The sequence below is a fragment of the Osmia lignaria genome, chromosome 13, assembly GCF_051020975.1.
Source record: "Osmia lignaria lignaria isolate PbOS001 chromosome 13, iyOsmLign1, whole genome shotgun sequence".
NCBI lineage: Eukaryota > Metazoa > Arthropoda > Insecta > Hymenoptera > Megachilidae > Osmia > Osmia lignaria.
In genome coordinates, this window is record NC_135044.1 from 7,851,881 (window position 1) to 7,878,389 (window position 26,509).

Consider the following 26,509-nt stretch of genomic DNA (forward strand, 5'->3'; position numbering starts at 1 on the left):
TCAGAAGCTGGATAAGAGCGGCTGGCGCGACCTGGCATCATCAGGATCTTATCTGTCGTTGGTAATCTCGCTCCATCGGTCTGGTATCCCGCTTCCGTACACGCGTCATACATCACCAAACCAGCCGTGGTATAGGTATACCTAAAGCCCTGACGTTTAGCTTTTTGCAGGAGCGTCAGCGGGAACACACGTACTCGCGTAGCTGCTGCTTCAATCCATGCTCGAGCCAGGAGTCTCCATTATATATTTCCTCCTTTTTTTTTTTCTTCTCTATTCTCCACTTTTCCACTCTTCTCCCGGCTGTTTCGCCGGTACCCACGGCCTCGTCGAATTCAGAGGCCTCATCCTTTCGTGCGGAAAAGAGAGTCGGAGCCAGGGAACGGGCACGTGAACGAAGAATACCGCGCGATTGTTAGGCGTCCCCGATTAATCTACGACTTCTTTTACTCTCCCTTCGACCCCTTTCTCGTCCTATCCCCCTCGTAGTCGTCATCCTACTCCTCTGTATATCGGTGTAACGGTGCTCGTCTCTCCTCGTGATTGCGACCACACAAAGACACACAGCCTCCATCTCTTGCAGAGGACGCACTGCGAATACGGTGTGCTACCTGGTAGATATAGTTAACCGAGTGAATGTGGGTGTCATCGACAGCGGCGACTAGCCAAGGCTCCTTTTCTTCTCGCAGAGGGTAATCAAAGTACTACCACCATCACCGTAGCTCTCATCTCGAGAAATACTGGAATGGAGGATTGATTGGCCGAGTCCCGTTGATTGTCGCCGTGTCGTCGAATCAATCCGACTTTACTTCTGATATATAATTTTCTTGGCAAATTTATTTAACTTGCAACGCGCTGGCTCGACAGCTTTGCCTTAGAAAGGGTTGTACAATGACCTCGCTAAGTTCTGAGATTTGCAGGATCTAAGGAAATGTATAGAATCTAAAAATAAAATCACCGATAGGAAAGGATTAAAATATGGATTTTTGCATGGATCTTTTACCTCGCCATTAGAGGCATCTCCTGGGCAACGCATAAAGCCTCGAGCAACGGTTCCACAAATTTTCCTGCTCCTACTTACAAACCGCGTACCATGATTTACGGCGGAAAAAAAAACATAGAGGAGACCAGTGGCGAGGAACATTTTAATCAGAATGGAACAATTTTCTGGCATCCAAGTTCTACACGAGATGACGCACATACAACGTAGCTGTTTCATTTTTTCTTTCAAGCGTCCTATCTGAAAATCAGTGGCAAAGCTCGACAAATTGAGGAGTGCAAAGAATTAACGGTACAGAGGTAAAAATTCATGCTCACCAGATATTTCAATGCTATGACGTCGACAAGTGATGCATAAAAATGAGAGTTTCAATTATAAATAAAACGTTTTCATTTGACTTCCACAAAGCAGTACATTGGATATTTTCGATCCTGTTTCATCGTTAAATGTAACTTGGTAAATTTACCTGAGCTACGGTGCACTTGTCACCTGTATAGGATTAATATTCGTGCAGGAATCGTGCATTTATCCAGGAAAATTGTTTGCCAGGGTGTCGGCCAGGGCCCTAGCGGAATTTACAGCCACCCCTGTCGTTCTTCAAATAAACCCCGCCGAAAAATCAATGCGCAATCACGAAACACCGCTACAAAATCCGGTCATAGCCGACTTCATAAACGTATCACGGTACCGTGACCATCGTATGAAATGTGTTTCTATTATTTCCCAGGAAATTAATCCGAGTAATCTGGTCAAGGTCCCAGACGAATCGATAAAAATGCAAAGCTTAATTTGAAATCATAAAGAGAGAAAATATAAAGTGGAACTATTATTATCATTCCATACTGAGAATTAATTAACTTCTCTCTTTCTCGTTCGTCCTGTCTTCTTCCTCATTTCATACCTGCATACATACATATGTTCGAAATGACTAAAGGAGTACGGATATTTGATTAGTAAAAAGACAAGTGGCCTCGTTTGCCCTGTGGTACAAAAGCCTCTGTAAAATGATAATAAAAATCAGCAAACATACCTGGCAGAGTAGTTTTTCAGTATAATTCGTTTTTCATCGGCATTCCACGAACCGTTCTAACGTTGAGCGGTGAAAATTAAAATTTACCGTTACTCCTTTGTGTTTCGTCCGATTCATTCATTTCAAAACGCGCTGCTCTGCCTCGAATAGAATAGGATCCCTGTATATTCCTCTCTCGTCTCCGTAACCTAGAAACCGGTGTGCAGCGTGGATGCAAAAACGGGCAGACGAAGTATTCTTAGGAAAAAGGGAAATTAGCCAATCCAAGAAAAGGGTTCCGTCCCTCTCCGCGCGAGACATTATCTCGGCTACAAAGGGGTTGACAAAGCGTGTCTGTTGTTCGTAGATGAAAAATTTCTAGACCATCCCTCATAATCAAGGGCATAACTAATGGACTCACCGACAGCCTGTGCGTTGCCTTGTCCGACACAGAATGCGCATTGCACACGTGCCCCGTAGGTACGTGTCTCTTTTACCGACCGAAGTCAATAGTTTCTCGTTATTTCGAGAGCAAGAAGCGCAAGAAGGGACGAATGGAGAGTCTTGTAACTTTATCAAACTCCTCGTAAATATTACAGTTCGTATCCGTGAATATCGTGGATCAATAATACTTATTCGAGGTGCCGGTGCAGGGGATAATTAAAACGGGAACAGTGACCTGACGTCGGCCAAAGATCGTTGCCCGATAATCGGAAATTTCCATTTATTTCTGGAATAATTATAAATGCATACAAAGCGCAACGTCGATAGAGATAATTCTATTATAATTTTTTATGTTTATTACCGTTCTAACCAAGCTCATTAAAGCATCGATCCGATTATAATTGATAATTTGATCATTGAAGTAACTAAGATTTTCATCCTAGGGCTCCCTAGGGGAGCGTCTGGTAACCTAGCTACGCCGGATGTAAGGAACAGGTGGAACAGGTGGAACAGGATGCAAGGAACGGGACGACGGAACGACGCCATTGTTTTTGATTCAATCGTTAAAAAGACGTGAAGAAAAAAATCTTGAAACATTGGTGCTTCTGGAGCGTCTCAAGATCGACTGAAATATGCAGCAGGTGAGTGGAAGCGAGGAATAAAGCGGAAAAAGGGACGGAGTGATAAGAGATTTTAGAAGGGTAGGAATAAGAGGCGAGAAAGAAGGAGAACAGTTAAAAGGAAGTAGAGAAGCACCGGTTGATTAACTTTTCACTTGGCGTTATTGCTTTGAAACGTTCTCAACCTTGCGAGTGGCGTTTATAAGTTGCTTTCGAAAAGTTGCGTTGAAACATCGTTCGATCAATACGCGGCCAACACGGACGGTTGATTTATCGTTTAACAGCATTATATATTTTAAACTTCCCAACGCTTTCAGTCGAAAATATCCAACATGCTTACACCGCGTACGTTTATCGCTACGCCAGCACCCTCCGCCCTCTACTTCCTGTGTAACTTATCCACGTTTATTTTAACGTTTTACTAATTCAGAGGCTCGGGTTATTGTATTAACCCGTTTTTTCCAACATTTTTCCCAGGCACGTATCTCGAAACTGTCGAAAAAATATGTTCCACTTTCATTCGTACAAATCATCGTGAATCAAGATTTTTTTATTTTTCAGCATAACCTGTACCAGTTAAAAAGGATATCATATTCTGCGGAGGTAAAAATGTTATGAAAAATAGAGGGAGCTCGAACACGAATGCCGTGAACTCGAATTTATGCAATATTCAAAATCTGTTTTACAAGTCGCTTAAAATACAGTGCGAGTACCGAACTCGTCCTGTATCATACATACATGCATACGTATACGTTTCTACATACAGTTTTTATTTTCTCAGGTAAAAAGGTAAAGAGGACGGCCGAGCGCAAGGGAAAGGTCGCCGCAGTGAAAAGTTGGAAAATTTAGGTTGACCTAATCGTGGACTAAATTATTAGAACACAACTCGTAAATACAATGAGAAGAGGATTTATTAATATTTAAAAGGTATCCATCATCCATGGATAGAACAATTCGCTATTATGCTAATGTACATATGTCTTGTAAAAAGGTGAATGCAAAGGTTTGGGGAGCATGAAAGATGAGGACAGGCGGTGCAAGCCGAGTACCCTCTTGCCCCTGTGTGTCATCCCGGTGGCTAACTTTCCAGTTCTGCAGTGTACACGTATCTTGCTGGTTGAATGCGAACGGGAGAATTCAGAAACGCGAAATAATCCCTTGTTTTATGAATCCAGCAGAGCACGGGTACGTAGATACGCGCGTACAGGTATACGTGGACGTCGAAGTTAACGAAGAGCTTGTAGGGGAACAAAAGCCCGTTGTTATCCGGGAAAGGGTAATTGTTCGATCCGGCTAGGTAACATCAAATTTCTGTTTGCGAAAATCTATAGCCATTTAGCTGCCGAATCCCGTTGCCGCTATTATCTTTGGTTAAATATGAAATATAACAGGAGCCGAGAGAATCGCTGGGAAGAATAACGAAATGATTAATTCCTCTTGAGCGATTCCTTTCAAGCAATGCCCGCTTACCCATGGTGCACCCGGGTGACACGATACGCGCGACAGGGAGGAGGAGATCGGATGGCAGGTGACGGCTGAAATCATTTTTAAGCGATCTAATTCTTTCACGTTTTCCTTTTCGAGCGAACAATGATTTATCGCGTCGTAAATTTTTCAAGAGGATTTCATACAAAAGAGAAGTTGGCGAATCAGGAAGAATAGGAGGAAAGAAGGATAGAGTGGAGATAAAGAAAGAAAAATAGAAACTGAAACGAGAGACGGCGCAGGTTGTAGGGAACGGCGGGCGGGTGAGAGGCGTGCCGCGAGAAATGTAGAGCAGAAAATGAAAGCCGTCGATGTGGAAACTAGAAAAAAAAAAAAAAAAAAAAAGATGTAGATAAATGAACGAATAGATAAATGGACGTAGATCGGCAACCAGATAAGCAGATGAACAACCGGATAAACCCTTCTATTTTTCGTTCGTCTCGATAACGAAAAATATATATAGACAGATACGAAACAGGGATGTAAAGAATAGTAGCGAGAGAATGAGGAAGAAATTGTCGAGAGGAGAGTACTGCTAATATCCTGGGGGCGGTCGTGGGATAGGGTGCACCTGCGCGTATGGCAGATACGCCCCTGGCATAAAGGCGACATTTAGGTCACCGGCTTTTACCGCGGCAGACTACACATGCAGAGACCGGCCTTGCCAATGATCGTTTTCACTACTAACACCAACGTTCCAAAGAATTTTCAGACTCTGTATTATCCGTTACCGTTGGAAAATTAATCCTTCTGCAGAAGCGTGCGCCTAATTTTCCTCGAACCATCATCCTTGTACATCTCTCTACCTTCGTTAAAAAAACTAATCGTCGAACAACGTAAGAAGGGTAATATCACGATGGGTAAATAAGAAGAAATTGTAACGCCAATCGATTCCATTTAACTAATGTGCACTGATGCACATATAATGTATAGCACTTTGAGCAGAGTAAACGGTGGATGGAAAACTCCCATCCATCAGAATGCATGCATATAGCTTGGTCGTTCTACGTATTTAACGATTGAATGCCATAGTTTAATTATGAAGCACTTTACCATCGAATAAATCACAAAAGGATAAATCTTATAAAGATCGTTCATCGATATACTCCTCTTCTTGACAGGCTGAATAATGTATCGCAACGAGGTACGGTAAACAAGACGCGAAAAGTAAACGGGTCAATGTGTATACACCCTTTAATATGGAAAACTGCTTCTTTCAGAGGATATTACGATTGATGGAATCAAGTGCATCGAGATGACCTAAAATAAAATTCATTCTTATCACCGACGTCAGTGGATACCGTTTCGAAACTTTTCCCTTTGCCACCGACTGTTTAATTATTATGTACCTTTATGTTATGCAAATACCCATTGTTCGTTTGCTTTTCCAGAAACGAAAGTTCTCGCCGAGGTTGAGTTGTGACCCACTCGATCCAGCGGTTTGCACCCGTTTAACATTGTCACAACTATTCTGTCATCGAGGGATGAGTTTACCAAGCGACAATAATTTGACAACCGTGCACCGAGAAGCGACGCGTAGCACATAACAAGGGGAAAATTATCGTCCTGACGCCAATTTCGATCCTGACAAGGCACCGCCACCGACGCCAGTGTACTTCGGTTCCCTAAGCCGAAGACACTTCCGCAAGGTAACGACTGTTCTGTATCTATGGGACGTAGTAACTGTTCGACATTACCATCTAAGACAACGTAACTCGTTAAATGAACATAATCTCACCTCCTTTTCCGGCAACTCGGTGACAGGATATCGGCGATTCCTTTGCTCTCAAACGAACAAGTTGAATCTTCGGAAATTTCACTACGTTATTTTGGGAATCCAAGGAGGACCCATAGAGAAGTTTGCTTCGTCGATTAAAGGAACCGAAGGAAGTCCATCCTGGGCATCGTTTAATGTTGAACACACAGCACGATACAGGAAACTGTCTCGACGGAAATACGAAACAGGTAATCGACCGATATATAGTATTATTGATTATCCGTCTATCGCGTGGCGAAGCGAATTTCGATATCTGAAACGTCTCTCTGGCGAGCATTGAAAAATGAACTCGGTCCAAGGGATGAGAATAGTTCGAGGTGCGTAAACAAAATACAGGAATGGCCATTTTGATATTAATTCTTAAAATAACTCTATGATAAATTGAAATCATCGCAATATTATTGAACGGAAGTTGAACCTTGCCGCGATTTTACTTAAATGTAAATACAGAACAGTGAGTGTTGCAACGTCAAACGTAGACTTGATTGAACGTACACGTCAAAAAGAAGTTGTAATCACCGAGGCTTTGCGAATATTCAAAGCGTCAAACGACCGAAATATTTTCCCCGAAGAGGAAATATTCCGTGGAAAGTTGAATACGACGCGGTACCGCGGGAAAGGCGTACACGCAGCCGGTGTTTAACAAGGGTAGAGGGAGGCATATCGGAAAATGTCGACACGATAGAAAAGAGAGTATTGCGGATAATGGGGTGGGTGTGTATCAGTCTTTGCGATAAGTTATTGCTGAATCAGTCGTTGTTCCATAGCGGAAGCAATCCCGCCAAAATAAAGGCAAAAGCATCGTCTGCAAAGTTCTGCTAGAGTGTCGAGTTACAATTTTTCTTCTCTTATTTTTTTTTTTATATGTATTGCTTTCTATCTCTGCTAAAAAATAGCGAGTAATTTCAATCGGTCGAAACGAACTCTTCTTTTCCCATAGTTTTTATTTTGTTTTATTACTTTCTAAACGCACCATTGAAATGCGAATAAATATCGGAATTCTCGTCGTCGCCAAATCCTCGATGTTTTGCTTCGACTGTGATCGGTTACGATCGTATATTAAAAATAAAAAATAAAATAAAATGAAGGGGAAAAAGCGCTCCTACGGGAATCGTCTCGCGGATGAAAGGCTGGTAGTGAATAAAAAATCAGGCAGGAATTCGGATGACGAATCGCGGTGGCGATCCATTATAAATAAAGAGCGAGGCAAACAAAAAGCGCCGATGTATGTGTGCATGTTTTTTTTTCTCGTTGACCCTCTATAGATAGATTAACAAATTAACGAACGCAGGTCACTTTCAATCAACAGCGTCCGCTACCCGTCTCGTTCTCTTTCCCCTTTCTTTTTGTTTCGAACGCCAGAAACAAGTGTGCCGTTCGTTTTTCCAATTTGCCATAAATTCTGAAAAAAAGGTTCGACCGTCGGAGGAGGAGGAGCGGGGAAGAAGGGACAGAATTACCCAGTCTTTTTTTTTGTCAATGCGTTCGTACGGTATTATTCAGGACCCTTTGTAAAAGGGCCAGCCGAATCGTAATGATAAATTCGAAGCGTAACGCGAATAATCGTCCGTACGAACAAAAAGCGCGTCCAGGACAAAAGAGCGCGAAACTCGAAGGGATGGGGGGTGGAAAAATAATCGCGATAGCTCCTCCTCCATCGGTTCCGGGACGTTTAATTCGCGGCGAGGATAGAGCCGGAAGGGCAGGGGAAAAACGAGAAAGCGAGGCCGGAGCGAATTAATGCGAAAATTTAATGCAGCTGTCACGTGTCCGGCCGTTACTAAATCTACCTGTAACGTCATTAAATCGGCGCTACCTGAATGTACGCGCGTTTTGTTTCCACCTACGCCGAGCGTATTGTAACGCGCCACCCGTTTCACACTCGCTAATTGTAATAATTTTCTCGCTCCCAAGCGTAACGTAGAAGTCTAAAGTATCGTAGACGAAATTTCAGGTATTGTACAGCTCGTTTCAAGGCTATGAACAGCGACTAAATCGGAGCCATAATACAGGGTGTTCGACAACAGGTGGATAAAATTTTAAGGGGTGATCCTAGGGATCAAAATAAGACGAAAATCAAGAATAACGAAATAGCTTTGTTTTCCAGTAATTAACGTTTAAAAATTCGAGTAAAAAGCGCCTGAAACCTGCAACCCGCCCAACACCTAACGTTCAGTCGTCGGTGCTGGGCGGGTTGCAGGTTTCAGGCGCTTTTCACCGACGCTCAGTCGTCGGTGCTGGGCGGGTTACAGATTTCAGGCGCTTTTTACTCGAATTTTTAAACGTTAATTACTGGAAAACAAAGCCGCAAACGCTATTTCGTTATTCTTGATTTTCGTCTTATTTTGATCCCTAGAATCACCCCTTAAAATTTTGCCCACCTGTTGTCGAACACCCTGTATAAAGAGCCATATCTCTAAACTATTTGAAGATAATAGCTTGTTGGGCATTATTAAAAAGTACGAAGATTATATCGGTTAATCGAGTTTATATTTGATCCAGTCGTTATAAAGTGCTCCAGAGGAAGTACGATGAAGGTAGTAGACAGAAAATTGCGAGCGGATATATCCGTATCTCCCCGGTAATTCGCGCGGCTGGGGAAACTTTGAAATTATTTAATTAGAAATTCTTGTTGCCGGAAATTTTACACGTACCCCCGGTGCATAAGTACGGAAACTAAATATGTACGTTGCGTTAAGCGGTTGCGGATTTGAACACTTCAAGTCCCGGTTCATCCAGCTCTTCCAAAGAATTCGAACCACCCTTTTCGTTGCGCGACCGTGTTTCGTGCAATTAAAAAGTTTGCCGCATCCTGTGCAGGATCTTCGTTTTCTTTTTTGTAAAAAGATAGTTATCTTGATTCTGAAATGGTATCCGTATTATCCGTATCAATCGAGCCCGGATCTATGGAATCCGGCTTCGGCTTCCGCTCGACATTGTTCCTGATCTTCTTGGTGGCTCGGCAATTATGCGAGGAGATACATAATTTCGTACGAGGAGAAAAGCCACAGGCTCGACGCTGGTCTGCCAGCTTTCTTATTTATTATATGGCTGGTCGAGCCGAGACAGCGACGAGTTAAATTGGCCGATTTCCGGCGCAGGACAACGACCAACCGAGAAATTGTATTAGCAGATTAGCGAGAATCGCGTCCTGATATACGGCCAACGGTTTCTCTCGTTTTACTTTTACATTCCAATTTCATTCGTGATCGTGTAATTGTAATAATTCCACGCGCCAGTGTCCCCTTTCCCTTAATACTCTCGAGAGCACACGTTCCACACAGTTGCGAGGGTGTAATTATATTTTCGTTCAACAATTTCGCTGCTGCGTCCCCGCGCAGATTGAAATTCGCGTCGAAAGAAAAGCTTGCCAAAAATTTCGACCGCTATATTGGCTGGCAGAAACGAGAAAGATTCGGAAAATTAAGCTGGACTAACTCTTGTCCTCATCAATGATCGACGAGCCATGAATTTAATCGAATTAAACGATAAAAATGCGATAAAACGAAAAGCAATCTATTCGACGATCTCGTAGAAGATACCCTCGGTTCCCCGGTGGATTTTCAACGAAGCTCGCATGCGAAAAGTCGTCGCGAAACGTATTCCCTATCCAATGATCTTGCCGATACAGTCCATATGCAAACGGGACGATGAAGTTTGTTCGGATCTCTTCCATCCAAACAACACGTACACGCGTGCAACGATGCAGAGTGGATCCCTGCGGTACGTAGACGCTCGGTTTACTCTCGGTCGAGTCCCTTCAGGAAGGAGGAAAGGCAAAACATCGTGAGAGGATACATATGTTCCGTGCAAGCGGCCGGTAATCGATCATGGAAATTCCGTAAAAAGTACTAGGATGTGTCTGTGCCATCGGTCTCCGAGTGTCAAACGAGAATTAATAGTTCGCCGGAGTAATGTACAATGTGTACGGGCCTGGTACACGATGAATAAAGATGAGGCCGCGGACGAATCGCTTCATCGACGTTCGCCAGAAACAAAAGAGCGAGGAGGAAGAAGGAAGAAAAAAAGAAATGGAAGAAGAAAAGGGGTTGAGAAGACGCGTCGGCCGACAAAAGGTGGAGAAAAAGAGATTAATAATCGGGCCGGGGTCAGGCGGCGGCCTCCCGGAGGGCGGGCACGAGGGAAGGAAAATTTAGCCCGACATTTTTGAAATTCTAATTTCGTTGAAAGCACCTCCGAACCTAGCGGATTTTCATTTTTCCGCCTCTCCCTCTCTATTTCCTCCTCCAGTACTCTGATCTGCTTCCGCTTTCTTCCTCCTTTTCTTACTCGGAAATAAATAAACGCTTTGACGAGTTCGTGGGACCGCTAAAAAGATTAATGAGAGAAGATCGTTTCCGGGACTTCAATTTTATTAAAGGAGCTTCAAAGGGAATCCCTCGATACGGTGTATCCCTTCCTCGGCTCGCGGTACCGACAGATACGCAGAGGGAGAGGAAAATGAGAGGGTCGGGACTGCGAAAAGATAAGCGAAAGGAAAAGAAACCGAAATTTCCTTCTGCTTCCCGTATTTCGTCATAATAATGTTTCATAATTTCCATCGTGCCACGGGGACTCGTTTCGTCATCCCTCCGCTCTACAGACGCCCCTTTACGACCCCGTAAAATAACACAAGGTGGTGGATGTCCGATACATCCTACTGTTGAAAGAGGATACATGAAATTGCGATTGTAGAGCGTGAAAGGTAAACTAGAAAGGATAGGAGGACAAACAACAAGGAATCAGAATGATAAAGGATAGGATGCTTCCTGTACGAATCGACTCGGTTCGACAATTGAAGAGAAACTTAAGAAGAGCGATACTCTGTCGATACAGAGGGCAACACTGAACGCGCTCGCGGCGAACCGTGAAGTTTCCAACAATTCCCATTTTATCCTTTTCAAATTCCACCGTGTCGCCTTTTCTTTTCCATCCGGACGCACCGTGTGTACGTAATTCCCGTACCCGCGATACATCCTTTGTTCCTGTTCCCGTATCCTGCCTGCTGAACCCGTCACAAAGCTACCTTTAGCTTTGATCGCTACAGTTCCGCCAACTTTCAACCTTTCATCCTTCTTCGAACTAGAATATCGTTCCACGAGTGGATTTTGCGAAGCACTTAGAACCTATCTAAGTCCTAATTTAACTTTCAACGTTGTACATGCCATAAACAATCTTAACATTAGTATATACGTTAATCTCAACAGCTTTGATGTCGCGAAATTCCTGAATTTCCCGCCAGATGGCGGAGAGAAGCTGGCATTCTCGCAAGTACTCTAACGCTCTGCCATCCACTCGCTGGTGTTAACAACCGATAAGTGCTAATTAATCGATATACACCATGGAAACATGGAGCAGCAAGAAAGAGCGAGAATACAGCAAGGGAATTAATAAGCGATCCCGGTTCAGAAAGTTCCTAGTCCTTTAAGCACATCCTGACTGCGTGACGGGGTGCAGCCAGTATCCCGAGGACGATGCACACAGAGCCGGCGTCCATTATACAAAGCTGGTTCGAGAAGTTGAAGAAAAAGAGAGAAGAAAAGACAGAGGAAAGGGGGAAACAAAAAATAAAGAAAAAAATAAGAAAGTTTCCATCTCGCACGAACATATTCTCGCTCTCCCTTCTCCTTCTCTTGGCGAAGATTTACGCCTGGCCGTCTGTAATTTAATACAGGATACTTTGCTGGAGTTCCTTCGAGAGTTACCTGTTCCGTTCGCGAGCGTGCGCGCGCACGAACCTCGCCGAACGTGAGCGGACTTAGTGTCCCGGCATATCGTGAGAAAAGAAATAAAAAGGAAAGAGCGAAGAAGGCGTGACGGGGTGAGAAAGAGGCGAAATGCATGGAAGCAAAGCCAGCTTGTGCAGCTCGCGGTATCGTTATTCACCGGCCAGCTCGAACATCTAATTACGATGAAAGAGGCTGTCCACGTACCGCTGGCTCGATGAAAAATTCAATATGAAACTGTAATCGAGAGGGAGAGGATCCTGTGTCTCTTTTCCATGGATTATTATCAGTGACCCATTCTTACTCTCGCCCCCATTCATCCACTCCTTCCCTGTGATTTATAATCCGGGCCAGCAGTAATGCTCGTCGGCTGAATAATTTTCTCCGACAGTCTCTGACGTACGATATTTTCCCGTTCTCATCGATCTCCAAGTGTCAAACTGATATTACGATCGGGCCCGATGGCGTATCGTGGCTAATCATGATCGCAGACCTGATTCTAGGTGTTCCAGTTGTTTCGACAAACTTGATGAAAAAAAGATCCTCGACAGTCCGGTCACGGTTCAGCTGGACGCTGGTAATAATTTGTGGAGGACAGCATCGGAAACAGTCGGTACGTCTGAATCGCATATCCAGTCGAAATGGCCGGATACGAATCGGGTGTCAGTTCTGGGAATCCGAACGGTCGATTGGTCGATTATGCATGCGGTAATAGAGCGTCGCGTACCTGTGAGAATCCGTTGTGTATCGGCCAGTTTCGAGACGTGTCCAGCAGAGGCTTCTACACAGCCACGTTTCAGGATTTGCCAGAGGACACGTGCCCGTAGCCGTGGAATTAACACCGTTCAAACGGTACACGAATGGAAATCTTCAACTTCCGCTTCTTTCGCAACAGCTCAGACTATGGTGTGTACCTTAATTAATGGTATTACTATGGATTGCTATCATCAATCATAATCTATTTTATAACATTCCATGTGTCTCCTTCGTGTAAGTCAAATGAACCAAACAAACCCGTTGATTCGTAGTTGCTCCTGAAGGTTCTGAACCGAGTGGTTAAGAATAATCGGATTGCGGGCTCCTCCTCCTTCTCCGTACGCCTTACCGATAGAACACTAGCAAGACAATCGTAGCAATCTGTGCTTAATTACGAAATTATTTCGAGTGGTACCAGCAGGCAGGTATGCGCTCACAGCTTTCCAGGTGTTCGCAATCGATTCGTCCTAAACAGTCGGTGCTTTTCAATTAAAACTTTTTACCAAGTGGACGAGCTTCCATACAGGCAAATGCATCATTCCTCCTCCGACCGAGTATTTCCTGTAATTAATTCGATGCTGCGTTTGAATTATTCCAAGATCTAGAACGATGCTACCGTTTGGAGAGTTCATTGTTTCGAAATCTTCACCATTGTTGGATTTTATGAAGTCGAAGTTAATCAGTTCTATTCAACCATCGGTTCTATTCATCTTTGAACAACATGGTGGGTCTGTAAACGAACCTCAGCAATAATCTTCGTTTCAATGCTCATCTTTTCCGAGACATTATACCATCGGAGTGGAATTCTCTTGACAGTTTTCCACTGTGGTGTAGGACGTTTCAATCTGATTCAAAATTACAGGGGATACACGTGGTACACGTGTATCCCCTTGTTGCGCGTTCACCACGAGCATTAAAGCCGCGGTTGTAACTGACCCCAGCGGAGCTTCGACGATATATTTTCCGTGGAGGCCAGTAAACGCTCTAGCCCAGCTCTCTGTAAACATTCTTGGATCTGTCGATCGATGCTTCACGCCGAGAAACGAGTCTACTCCCCAGACTCTCCTTCATATTGTATTCATAATATACTTGCTTCTTCAATTTTTAATGATCCTCTTAATAAAACTCTATCCAATTGGTATTTTCTTGAAACCTATCACTGAATTATCCTTCGTTATAAAATTTCCTAAAAAAAGAAAAACTTTGTTCAAATAAAAAGAAAATAAAATAAGTTTAAAAATATCTCGCGGAGGATCTTACCTATTCGAATATTCCAATTCTTCCTAAACCAACGATTCGCAAACAAAGGAAAAATCAAAAAACAACGTTCGAAATTTCCCAAGTTCCTTCGGGAATAGCTCCGCATTCTCGATACCGTCTCGCCACCGTTTCAGTCTTGCGGTTGATAAAAATGGAACGATTGATGGACGTTTGCGAAGCCGTAGCTAGCCCTCGAGTGAAAAAGAAAAGACAGAAAAGAAAGAAGGTCGAGGGAGGTCCTCGGAGAGACGATAAGTTCGGCTAAGATTAGGATAAGAGGGTAGCCGTGAAGACATCCACTTGTTCGCGAGATAAGATTCCCCTTTGAAGCTTTCTCGCCGATGGTACAAGTTTGACCCCGGATCGGACCAACCGGTCGTCGAGCATCGCATCGAATCGCTCAATTACCGGGGCCAGGTATAAACCGTGCAACGAGCTGCGTACAAGGCGCAAAGGAAATGGGAAAATCAAGGAACCTCCGAGCTACGAGGCAGGCAATCGTTCTCTCCACGGCTCTCCGACGAATCGATCGTTTTCCCCGTCGATTCTCCTTCCTCGTTCGGCTGCGACTCTTGCGAATTCACCGTACGTAAAGCAATTCCAAGATGGAGCAACCGCCACCACCTCCACCAGTGGGGAGATTTCGAGGGATACACAACGTTTGGACCGGTGGCGAGATTAAAGAAGGGAACGTGTTTACTCGGACTGGCTCGAACGCTTCTAACATTATTGGAACGATGTTCGATCGAGATCCGTTGATCCTTGAACGAGCAGACGAAACGCGTCTCGATTAACGTTTTTGTTACAATGTTGAATTAAAAATTTATTCGAGCAGATAATGGCAATCTAGTGAAAGAGGTTCCTTGTTTAAATTACACGACAAATTTATCTATAAGAATATTTACAATTGAAGAAATTAAGTTGAACAACGACTGTCGATACTGAACGCAAACGAGGCTTTGAATAAAATTAGGCTAGTTTGCAACAGAGAGGCATGTTACACCTTTCTAAGCACATATTCCCTAATGATCGCTCGCATTTGTCGAATTTAATTCCAGATCCTTGATTCGTAAATGCCCCAGGGCGACACGAAAGCCTGGCTGGCATTGAATCGATTCGAATATATCCCTCCTGGAGGTTAGCGGCATAGTGGGATTGTTATCGGAAACGTAGCTAAAAACGACAGTGGCCATAGAAAGCGGGAATGAAATACTATCTTGACCCTGTTTACGAGCCTTCTAGATCCTCTACCAATGAATCGAACGAGCAGCTACTAAAAAACAGTCAATTCCTCAATCCGTAGACAGATATTTTGTCCAAAAGTACTCCTCTGTCAATAGAATCCTCTATTACTGTCTTAATCCTTCGCTTCTTCAACTCGCTAGATCCTGCTGAAAAATTGCAAAAACACTTATTACCGGAATTGTATTTTCAGAAGAGAAATATTATATCAGAAGAAATAGAATTCTGATCTAAATACTCAAATTAGATTTCCACTAGTTTACTACCTCTTTAGTTTTCCATGTTTTGAATAGCCTAGTAATTAGTATCTAACTGGCTAATCTAATTCCACTTCAGTGGAATCTTCATTCCTGTAGAATCCTAAGCTGAACATAGACAAAGCTACCCGAGGCATCGCTCTCGTCTAACTACGTTTGGAGAGTGTCAATTAAAGAATAACGAGAATATTAGCGACACGTTCATTTGGAAGGCTGATCGATGAAAGAACGGATTCGCCCCCGAGTCACACGCCCATGAAACACAGCCAATTAACGCGTTCGCTGATAATGCTTATATTTAGTTATACTATATAAAAAAAATTCTCATTAAACTATACAATGTTTAATGTTTTATAAATGGTCCTAAAGTTGAACTCTCGAGGTAGTCTGATGAAATTTGCAACGCTGGCCACCGGTGACCCTTATATACCAGCGAACGCGTTAAATGTGCCCCGTAAAATCTCACACGCGTGTACCTTGCGAGGCTAATCCATTTTCAGATAACCGTAACAAAGCAGCGCCTCTGTTTCCTGCGTCGACCAGATAAAACGTCGCAGAAAATGGCCCTCTTGCAAATTTTACGATCAACCGTGAACGTGTCCTCGTGCACAGCAGCTCCAAACGCGGATCCTTAAATCCCTGTCCGGTATGCAGAAATTTCTACAAAAGTGAAACACACGCGTTGTCGTTAATGAAGTCCAGAGGTTTGCACACGAGATAGAGAGCAGATTAATACCGCCAGGATAAAATGACGTTCTCTGAACGCTTGCCAATGTTTATTACCTTGAAGACACGGAACTTTGGAGTCTCTAAGAACTTGGAAGCCGGATATTAACAGGGATGCTCGGAATACTGTTTTCAAGAGATAAAAGTGACAAAGAAGTGGATAAACAATGCTTTAAAAGCGAACCTTGAAACGTTGGACCTAAGAAATTAAAAAATAAAGAATAGTAATATCATATTTTGATTCTCAACTATAAGAATCTAATGGCAATTCCATCTGTACAAATATGTACATGCCATTATATTTTATGTTATCACTGAACGATGCAGTAGCATCATGTGCGAGCATAGTATCCTCGTTGATAAAGAGCGAGTCCTATGGGTAGAATTTTCAATTTGAAATATCATTTCACGGGACGTTGCACCGTCGGAAAATACACATTTCACGCGTGCACAAGTTGACGCGGTTCAACACCCAAAGGATTCTTCTCACCTCGTCTCTCCTCGTCCCTGCATCCCCAGGGTTCGCAGAGTTGCTGTCCGCGCGACGCGTATAATCGAAGCGCGAGCCCTCTCAAAGAAACCACTCATCAAAGCGTTCGGAGAAAACCGGTGATCAAAGATAATCGCGTAGGCGGACATACAACAGGATCGCTGGCCTTTATCACCTCTCTACGATCTTGCCGAATATTTTTCTCTTTTCCTTTTCTCCGACTACCCTTATCCCTCGCAGTTGCGCAATCTTCTCTGTACTTTGAACGTTCACCAGCCGCTTGTTACAGTCTCTTTTTCTCATCCACCCGCAGGCACGCTAGTTTCTATCGAGCCAGGTACATTCGATTTATCCTGTGAACACGGAGGAATGTCGAGCGATTACGTTCTCGAATATTGAAGCCGCGAAGCTATACCGAGCTAGGACACAATTCCTTTCCTCCAGTTCGGAGTGTTTACTCGCGTGGTCGAGTTCTGTCAGTATCACACGCTTTCCGCCAAACAGATCGATCGGCTGGCCGCCCCTCGCCGCCTCTTTTCACCGATTTTCGCCTGGCTTTCCGTTTAACCGATCCCCTGGGACGACCAGTCGATCGAACCGAAAGAAGGAACAAGGATGGATATCGGATCGTCGGTAGAGCGTAGCTGCACCTCTGAACACTTTGCTCTGCAGGTGTAGATGTTTAAAGCGGACCCCTATCTCTCTTGAATCCTTTTCAAACTTCAAATTAAAGTAGAACGTCTAGAAATGGTCCCTCGGGTTTGGACACTTGGTAAATACATAGATACATAAATGAAAGTAGAATAAAGGGGCAGAGTTGTACTTACATGTCCAAGGATCGGCCACGTTGAACGACCGGCCTATGTACGAAGGGTCTCGTCCGCTGCGAGGATAGCCGAGCCGGCTTGGCAACCGATGGAGAGGCGCGTGTGAACGTCCGCTGGCACAACGTGCACGCTTGGTATCCCCGGTCAGTTCCGGCGGTAGCTGAATCACAAAGGAGGCGTCGTTGTATCGTCCAGGTGGTAGTCGCGCCTCTCGATCGTCATGTTGGTTATTCTCGCACTGAAAGGTATAGTCACTTGGCACCAAGTACTCTGTTCCCGGTACACGGAGACGCGGATCTGTTTTGCCCGTGAACCGCGCGGATTGGCCGAAGAGACGCGGAACCGAGGAGCCCGGGGTGCCGCGTTACGAACGAGCCCCCTCTCTGTCGTTTGCTGGTTCGTACGATCACCCCGGCCCCGTCTTAGCGATGCCAGTGAAGAGAAAACAGAGGAAAGGAGGCGAGAACGCGGCTAGACAAGACGAGAGACAGGTCAGTGTAGCGATCGTGAGAGGATTGCGTTGGCCACCGGAAACTGGCGAATACGAGGCGATTGGAATCCTGGAACAGTCGCGAGCACTAAGGACGTGACACTCCGAGAACAGGTCGAGGTTCGTAATCGCGAGGACTGGACGAGACGAACGAACAAGGCGGCTGAAAGCACCGGAGAACGAGTAGGAGTGCGAAGAACCACGGAGAAGAGGGGTGTACGAAACGGTCGCGAGTGGGGGGAAACGATTTGGATGGCCGGCGGAGGGTGGCTCGCAAACCCGGTGGTTGTGCTTGCTCTTGCTTGCCTGCTTGCCTGCCTAAAGGCTTTCCCTGCCTACCTGCTTGCTTGCTTCCTTGCTTCCTCGCACATCAGCTACCTCGCTTTTACTCGTCGCCTCTCGCCTCGCCTCGCCTCGCCGCGCCTTCGCTTCCGCCACTCTGTCCTCCGCTTCTGACTCTGTCTCGTTGGACCGCTGCGCAGGAGCCACCGCGACCCGGCCAAACCCAGACCCAGCGTGTAGGTACCCACGAGCTCGCATTCGAGCTCCAGCCACCCCAGCTGCTCTATCCCCTCCAGCTTCAACCCCTCGATCAGTGTCGTGTCGAGGAACCTCGGAACCATGGGGGATGTAGCTGCAAATTACGTGATTCATGAGTCGAACGTATTCCTCCGGACGCGTCGATGCACGAATGATTTTTACCAGAGGGGGGGGGGGGCTTTTGTTGAATTTCAAGCATCTTCAAGAAAACTGGATTGTGCGATGATTTCAAAAGAGCAGCTGAGGTCTTAAGACTTACCCTGAATCATCTACAAGGGACGAACGTAAGCGCAGGAAGTGGACGATTAACGGGACCAGCGACGGTTCCATCGTGTAGCTGAATTATTAGTAACATTTTATTTCGAGCACGCGAAAACCGACTATTACGTCCTCGAAGGGAAGAGAAACAGAGGAGACGGCTCGAAGATGTTGCTCGTCCTACTTTCCCTGCCTGCCTGCCTGTCTACCCCCTTCGCTTCTTGTATTTCTCGCCACCTTCGTGAATGCTTCTCTTCGAATAGCCTGCAATCAAATACACACGTAAATGGACCGTTTCCAGCCAAGAATTTTAGATCTGCTCTCGGCTCGAGAAAGACGCAAGGAGATAATTAAAAGAGACCGAATACCGATATCTGTGCCGCGAGCGCGTATTACTTTGTCTCGCATAAATTTCACAAGGGTTGGAGGGACGCGGCTTTCTTCCAGCGTCGCTAATTAATTAAGAAGAATAATCGCCCGGCTCTGCTCGCCAAAGAGAGGGGGGGGGGGGGGGAGGCAAGACAAGATAACAATTACCGATCTCAAAACGACGTTGATAAAGCGTCGTTAAACGATTCGAGCGGGAATTATCGATTACGACCCGCGGCTGTTCGCTTCTCTTGAATTAGTTAGACAACAAGCCGCAAAACTGGTTCTACCTTTGCTCGACGGTAAGTGATTGCTGCTGCCCCTGTAACAAAACGTTACTCGTATAAATAACCTGTTACAGAAATGGACGCAAGTACAATAACCGACACTCCTTTAGGGATACTAAAAAGTCCCGCAACTTGCCACGTACCTACGTTAGAGGCGAAAAGCGTTTGATCGCCTGAGAACCGTATGATCGAACAGGGAATCAAACAGGATAAGAATAGAACAGAATAGATACCAGAGAGCCTAAGAAACTTGTACTTACGCAGAGATATTCTTTATAATTGAAAGCGAAGAGAAGCATTTCGCTGGAGACAATACAGCACGATTGTCGAAGAGTACATAATGATACTAAATTTCCCGCGACAAACGATGCCTGCTGCCGCTTGAAGCGCGACAGTGTTTTTCGAGGCCTCCATTAAAAGTATCCGCCTCGCGTAGCCAAATGTCTCTCCTCGTCGCGTCGGTGGAACAAGCCGTCGCAGTCTATTTCCTAATTGCACCACCGATGCTTTAATACGGAGGATCCAGGCTGGAAAAATCATCCACAAATTAGTTGTTTGAAAGTTCCGGACGGTCTGAACCATCCGACGAATTTACCGGTAGACTTGTAAAAGGGGTTGAATTCCAAACCGATAGATCTGACAGTCATTTAAAGTGGTCCTAGGCTCTTGAATGCCGACTTACGGCACTAACGACAACGCCAACCCCTTCCAAACAGCGATTGCCACCACTTCGCCATCCTCCCCTCTCCAGGTCAAGCTCCGCGATCAGCATCGAGCCGCACCATGGTACACCTATTTCAGCGTGCCGTGCGCACTCCACGAGCCTAGATGAAACTCCGATACCACCGGCTACCTTTCTTCAATGAACATCACATCTGATCCTTGTTTCAGTGGGACGTGGAATCCTAAAAAGGGACTCGTTAATCTCAAGAAGTTATCATAGCTCGCCTCGTCGCTATTGAAAAGAGACATTTCTTGATCTCCTGTTAATGCTTTTCTTCACTCTATGGTAAAGCTGGCTGCAATATTAATGTTATCATAGCAGTATCAATTACCTATCAGTGTACTTATCCTTCAGAACATAGCTCACACTAGCTGTACAAAGATTTGTTCGCTCGGTTACCTTCTAGTGAAAGTCCTCCGGTAACTCGTTCTTTTTCCATAAGAAGCTACCTTCTTCTCTCGTGTTACGAACACGAGGCTCGGTAAGAGCAAAAAGAGAAAAGAAAAGGAGCAGGCTGAAAGGACGAAGCCAGCAGTTTTCCAATCAATCGAACTCAGGAACGAAGAGCTCGTTGATACACAAAGCAGATGAGATACAATAGTGAGCTGGTAGCCTGATAATTAGCCGAGGATCGAAGTTCCTGTGAACTATCGTGGAACAAGTTCCTTAGTCACGCATCAACTTCGTAAAAGACGCTGGAGATCTCTTTCCAACTGGTGAGAGCACCGATCGATCGCGTTGCAACTGTGCAAAAAGTACGTGAAAATGATCGAACGATATTTGATATCCAAATGTGTCGGACGAAATTTTCAGGACAACTTTCTTTCCATTGCTCCTCGAATTTCACGATTCAACGCTTAAAGGGCTCAAGCTTATTTCGAAACGAACTTGTGCATGGCTCAGAGAACCCTGTCCTTGCCACGGTTTCTCTTATTCGCGATCTTGATGCTATTTTCAGCGCAACCCTGAATCTTAATGAGCATTAGAATCATGCTTCCAACGGGAACCAAGTTGCACAACTTCCGTCGAGTGTCAAGAATCATCTTAAAAATCCCTTCACGCGTTGTATCGCGTAGCGAATAATTTATTTGCTGAAACATAAAGGTACACGCTAAATTACTTCTGGGCCAATCTGATAGAAGTCTATTCTAAGGACGATCAAACGTGAATTTGTTTTTTAAATTAAGAAACAAATTGCCAAGGTACCTCTTTGACGGTGTAACCACTTATTTCTTAATTTATTTATCTTCGCCGCTTTGATTTCCTCCTCATCGAACAGCCGGCAACTTTGTTTCTCTCGGCAATCGTGTTCCCAATTTAGAGAGCCTTGCGAAAGGATTTACTTCTCCGGTGTAGATCGATGCTCGGGCAAATACTCTGTCAAAAGTGTGCGCCGCGACGAACATTCGTATTCATCTATTCAAACGTTTATTGCGCGTTACGCAGGAACGAGGAGAAATATCATCGGTTTTGTAAGGGAGATTTTTGACTGACTCCGAGTACCTGGGCTCCAGTCCCAACGATACATCATTTAACACGCATACACGGTGTTCCTCATGAAACTATGTATTCTCATTCTATACTCTCCCTGAAAAAGTAAGAAAAAAAAAAAAAAAAATGAAATGTCACGCAGTGTTCAGGGTTTGCTTATTATAAACTAGGTGATTCCCTTGGCGAATGGTTGAAGAGTAGATTAGCAATGGCAGAGTTAACGTTAGCACGAAGATTAGATACACCGGGAAAGATGTAGTTAACCCTGGGTGTAGCAGTGCCGATATACTAATTGAATTAGTTATTTCGAAGCGGAAAGTTAAGGGCATGTCTGCGCCAAGTTTTCAAGCTGAAATAACTCAGAGAATCGACGTGCTAGCGCTACACCCAAGGAAGTTCTTATTAAGCCGAAAGTTTCGTTTGATGTCGAGCACGGAGTATTATTTAATTATCAATTCAGAGGCCTGCTGCGGTTCCTCTTGTAAAACACATCGATCTCTTGGAAAATTCTACGTGAAATAAGGATCTTCCGATGTAGATATATAACGCATAGTAACCGAGTAGTGGATAGATTTTTCGAAAATCGTCGATACACCATTGTGTCGACGGGTTACACTTTATTGTCTGCTTGTTTTTCCTGGCGCACAATAAATCCACCCTCGTTCGAGTGCACCCATCCTGTTAAAATAGTTGAATGCTTTGCATGAGAGAAACTGCGAACTTGTGAAATACAAATTACCAGAGAATCCAATTTTTTGTTTTCCTTTTTTTCCTATACGTCTATGTATGTTTCATCTGAATTCCCCACCTGGGTGCACATAGGAGAGAGAAATTCGTGCGTGTCAACGTCAATTGGATCTGATTTCAGTATGAATGTGACGATCAGTTCAGCTTGAAATTATCATCGCCTAATCAGAAATTCCTTTGCAGCATACGATATGAGATATTATTGACGTTACACGCTTGAATAATAAGTGAAATGTTTGCTTCAAATTATAGCAATCATTAATTAGTACGTATGAACTTGTTGCTACCTTTACACGTTCATATTCGTAGCTTTTTTAAATAGTTCAACGCAATTAAAATCCTCTCATAAATTCTACATGTGGTGATGGATATTCAGACGAGCACTAGCGAGAATTTTAACTTCCTGTGCTCCATCTAGTAGTAAATACGGAAAACTTTCTATTATAGCAATCTCAAAATATCATTCCACATTCTGTTACATTTTTTATGTAACATAAAATTTGTCCTCTCCTTTTTTCCATTAATTATACATATCCGGCAACGTGTTAAGATTAATGAAGTAAATGAAAAATTCTGCTAGCTAAAAAAAGAAGTAAAATTAAGAAAAATAGATGGAAACGACGGTTAGATATAATGAATTAGAGGAACTTATACCTGGTGGCGGAGCGAGAGAGACAATTGTGATAGAGTGAGAAAAATGGAGAGGGAGTTAATGGTATGCTGGACCAGTGTGGGGTTATTCCACTTGCAGGGATTGGACATACAGGTTTGTACCACTGACACTACGACGATTTCAGCGGTTTCTGCTTCGCTTTCCTTCAAAGGCACGATACATGTAAGCAGCCTCGCCCTTTCCATTTGCAACTGTAACATTAACGTATTCCTCGTTAACATAATGCAAATTAATTAATGACCCTCCAAAATTACAATTTCTTTCGCTCGCTAATCGAATGTGTTTAACATCGTTTCCTCGTCTAATTTCATTAAATTACAATCAACTAGAACGAAAATTGTTGCTCAAATTGAAGCACAGAGAAATTGAAGGATAGAAGTGGCACGCTTCGACAAAAGTTATAAAATATTTCCTGCAGGGAGGACAATTAAAACGCGACGAAACATTTCATTACCGTGACATTAATAACGACGAAATTATGAACTGAAAACTGTTCTACTTTTCCGTAAGCTTGGATGTCGGAATAATCGGAGTAGGATTACAGTTTCAAGAATAAACTGAAATATAATTTCAATTGTTACTTCGAAGAAAATTTACTGCACGTGAGGTGAAACGTAAGAACCACCCCTACGTCTTGTGTTGCGTCTCAGTGGTGCTCACTTCAAAATTCGAGGTCCTTGTACACGCAGGATGATTCCATAGAAGATTCAACGAGATTAATAAACTTAATAATTAATGTACACCGTGTTGGAGTGTGTAGATTCCTCTCTGAAGTATTTGTCATGCATCTATGGATCACCCTGTATCTCTTCCTTACCGTGTGTCTGAAAGTAAACAGGTTTCCATCAAAGATAAGCTGAATTAATTCACAAAATAATATATACTTTATTTCTGAATGATTTATATGGCTATTTGAAAGTGTTAAATAATTTCTATGATAACAAAGATCGATGAAATCAGTGAGCATCACTGGGACAGAAAATAACAGCATTGCATGTTTGGACTCTGGATATGTTTTCGTCGACGTGATGCTTGAACGATCGCGTGCTGATTGGGCGGTATTTGTCAGACCACTGTCAGACGTTGTTCCACTTGTACGATCAAGCACAGACATACGGTGATTGCGTCGAATACACCCAGGCACGTTCGTCGGCCACCATGAAGAAACTTATCATTTCGTAGATGAATTTTCTATAACTGTTTCGTACACGTAACAGAGAATGATCGAGATTAGACGAGCCAGGGCTAGATAACAATTTACGACCAGCCAAGCTCACGGTGACTCGACCGATTTGTGACCTAGACTTTTACAACTTATTTTTGAAGATTCCTTATGTTGATACAACTCACGAGAGATTGTAATTTATTATGAATTTTGAAAGAAAAAAGAATAACAACGGAGCATGAAAGGGATTATCGCATGAGGTACAAATATTCTTATCGAAACATCCATTGTTTATTTATCAATAATTTAAAGTTGTTTGTAACAAAATGTAAATTGAAATTACCTAGGCTTCGACGTCACGAGCATTTTGAAACGCCGAAACAAGAGCATTTAATTGCACCGGCTCGCTGCAACCAATAGATACTCTCTTCTCTATTTCCGCCAGCTTAATTACCAGATCAATAAGTATCGAATCTGGAAACTCAACTGAAAAGAAATAATTACACATCTGGCATTCCTTCTAATATAATAATAAACATAAAACATACTTTTATTTACAAATAAATGGAGTTCTGTTAGTATATCTTGTAATGCCAGCCCTTTCTTCACTTTTATGTCTTGAATTTCTATGGATACACGTGTTAAAGAAAACATAATTTACAGATTGATAATCAGTGTATGTATATAAAACAAAAAAAGGATACTGCAATAACAGGATTCATATGATTCATTTAATAACCAGTTCATAATGTTCTTTATATCAACTGGAAGAGGATGACCAACACAGGAATATACAGTTTCTTCTGTGACTGAACCAAAAGCAAGCCATGTACTCTGAAGAACATTTAAAACTTTTCTCATATCTCCTCCACTTAGTGCCATTAATGCCTCTTTTCCATCTTCATTTACACTTAAACTATAACACATATGTATAGATAGTTGTTACAGCATTGTACACAAGAAATCATATACACTTACTTTTCTTCTTTAATAATAGTTTCTAATCTTGGTAAAATTTGATCTGGAGACAATGGTCCAAATCTAAACTTGGTACATCTAGATTGAAGAGCAGGGATAATTTTACCAAGATAATTACATATGATACAAAACCTTACATTTTCTGTATACTTCTCAATTACTAAAATACAATCTCTGGTTAATACTTATATTTATACTTAAACTACTAATGAAAACTTACTTCTCCTAAGAGCATTTTGTGCATCATTGGTCATAGCATCAGCTTCATCCAGAATAATTAATTTAAAACCAGATTTATACAGTGTACCAGTACTTGCAAAACTAAGAATCTGTCCTCTCACTATACCAATACCTCTGTCATCTGAAGCATTCATTTCCAATACCTACATTTGCAGATATTTAAATACGGTATTATGATTTCTTTAAAATAGAAATAGTATATAATTAAAGGTAAAACCATTGAATTAAACTGAGCTGGTGTGTACAACTTATGAGCACAAGCAAGTATAGTGCTAGTTTTTCCGGTACCGGGAGGTCCGTAAAACAGTAGATGAGGAAGTTGATTTTCATCGATAAATTTATTTACTATAACAGAAGAAATATTTAATTAATAAATATCTAAAGAATTCATACCTTTTATAACATTATTAGATACTAACTCGTTTTGATGATTTCTTCGTGAGATATTAAATCGTCCAAATTTTTCGGTCGATATTTTTCGACCCTGTAAGATAGTAAAAGTAATATTTAACGCATTTTTTTAGCACGCATATAAAAAATAAATATAACTCCTTACCATGGTAAATTGTTACTTGTCATAGGCTTTGCCGACATCGTTTAATATTCAATGTTTATTATACGTTTCTTAAAAAACGGCCAGTAAGGTTAAGAATTAGTTTGGCGCCTTAAAAGCCGTTACAAGTGGCAGTACAAGCGCGCTACTTGGTTTTCAAATTGGACGCAAATGATTGGTATAAATCATTTGCCGAAATGCACATTGATGCATTAATGATTACATTTGGAGAATCATGTGTATGTACTGTAAAAAATATTATAAGCTACAAAATTATAATTTGATTTTGTAAAAAAAACTAACTTGCAACACGATACTAAATATGTTTAAGTGTACTTATTCCTAACCTTATTCGAAAACTATTTTACAGTCCGGAAT

General features: G+C 43.0%; 1 protein-coding gene and 1 long non-coding RNA gene across 6 annotated transcripts; one reads left to right on the plus strand and one right to left on the minus strand.

The window, feature by feature from the left end:
- The first annotated feature begins 3,018 nt into the window (after window positions 1-3,018).
- LOC117602589 (uncharacterized) lies at window positions 3,019-24,839 on the plus strand. Of its 5 annotated transcripts, none has more exons than XR_013063352.1 (8): window positions 3,019-3,091; window positions 3,852-3,997; window positions 4,062-5,699; window positions 5,776-5,844; window positions 5,947-6,204; window positions 6,320-6,520; window positions 24,413-24,620; window positions 24,708-24,839. It is a non-coding gene; the product is annotated as an uncharacterized LOC117602589 (long non-coding RNA). The 5 variants fall into 5 exon arrangements; XR_013063353.1 differs by having other exon boundaries at window positions 4,062-4,367; window positions 4,462-5,699; window positions 5,776-6,204; XR_013063351.1 differs by having other exon boundaries at window positions 5,776-6,204.
- On the minus strand, window positions 18,837-26,274 carry RfC3 (replication factor C subunit RfC3). The gene is made up of 16 exons (XM_076691931.1): window positions 26,135-26,274; window positions 25,998-26,062; window positions 25,796-25,923; window positions 25,559-25,721; window positions 25,339-25,498; window positions 25,065-25,276; window positions 24,909-24,986; window positions 24,704-24,846; window positions 23,856-24,019; window positions 23,177-23,386; window positions 21,491-23,102; window positions 20,684-21,375; window positions 20,156-20,465; window positions 19,821-20,087; window positions 19,442-19,595; window positions 18,837-19,168 (listed from the first exon to the last, which is right to left on the minus strand). The coding sequence occupies exons 1-8, from the start codon at window positions 26,170-26,172 to the stop codon at window positions 24,704-24,706; spliced, it is 987 nt and encodes a 328-aa protein (XP_076548046.1). The 5' UTR covers window positions 26,173-26,274; the 3' UTR covers window positions 18,837-19,168; window positions 19,442-19,595; window positions 19,821-20,087; window positions 20,156-20,465; window positions 20,684-21,375; window positions 21,491-23,102; window positions 23,177-23,386; window positions 23,856-24,019.
- Between the last annotated feature and the right edge of the window lie 235 nt (window positions 26,275-26,509).

Coding starts and splice junctions, on each gene's coding strand:
- RfC3 (XM_076691931.1), bottom strand. CDS start 26,172: ATGTCGGCAAAGCCTATGACAAGTAACAATTTACCATG. Junction 25,924..25,997: donor CGAAGAAATCATCAAAACGA/GTTAGTATCTAA, acceptor CTTCTGTTATAG/TAAATAAATTTATCGATGAA. Junction 24,847..24,908: donor CCATTTATTTGTAAATAAAA/GTATGTTTTATG, acceptor ATTTCTTTTCAG/TTGAGTTTCCAGATTCGATA.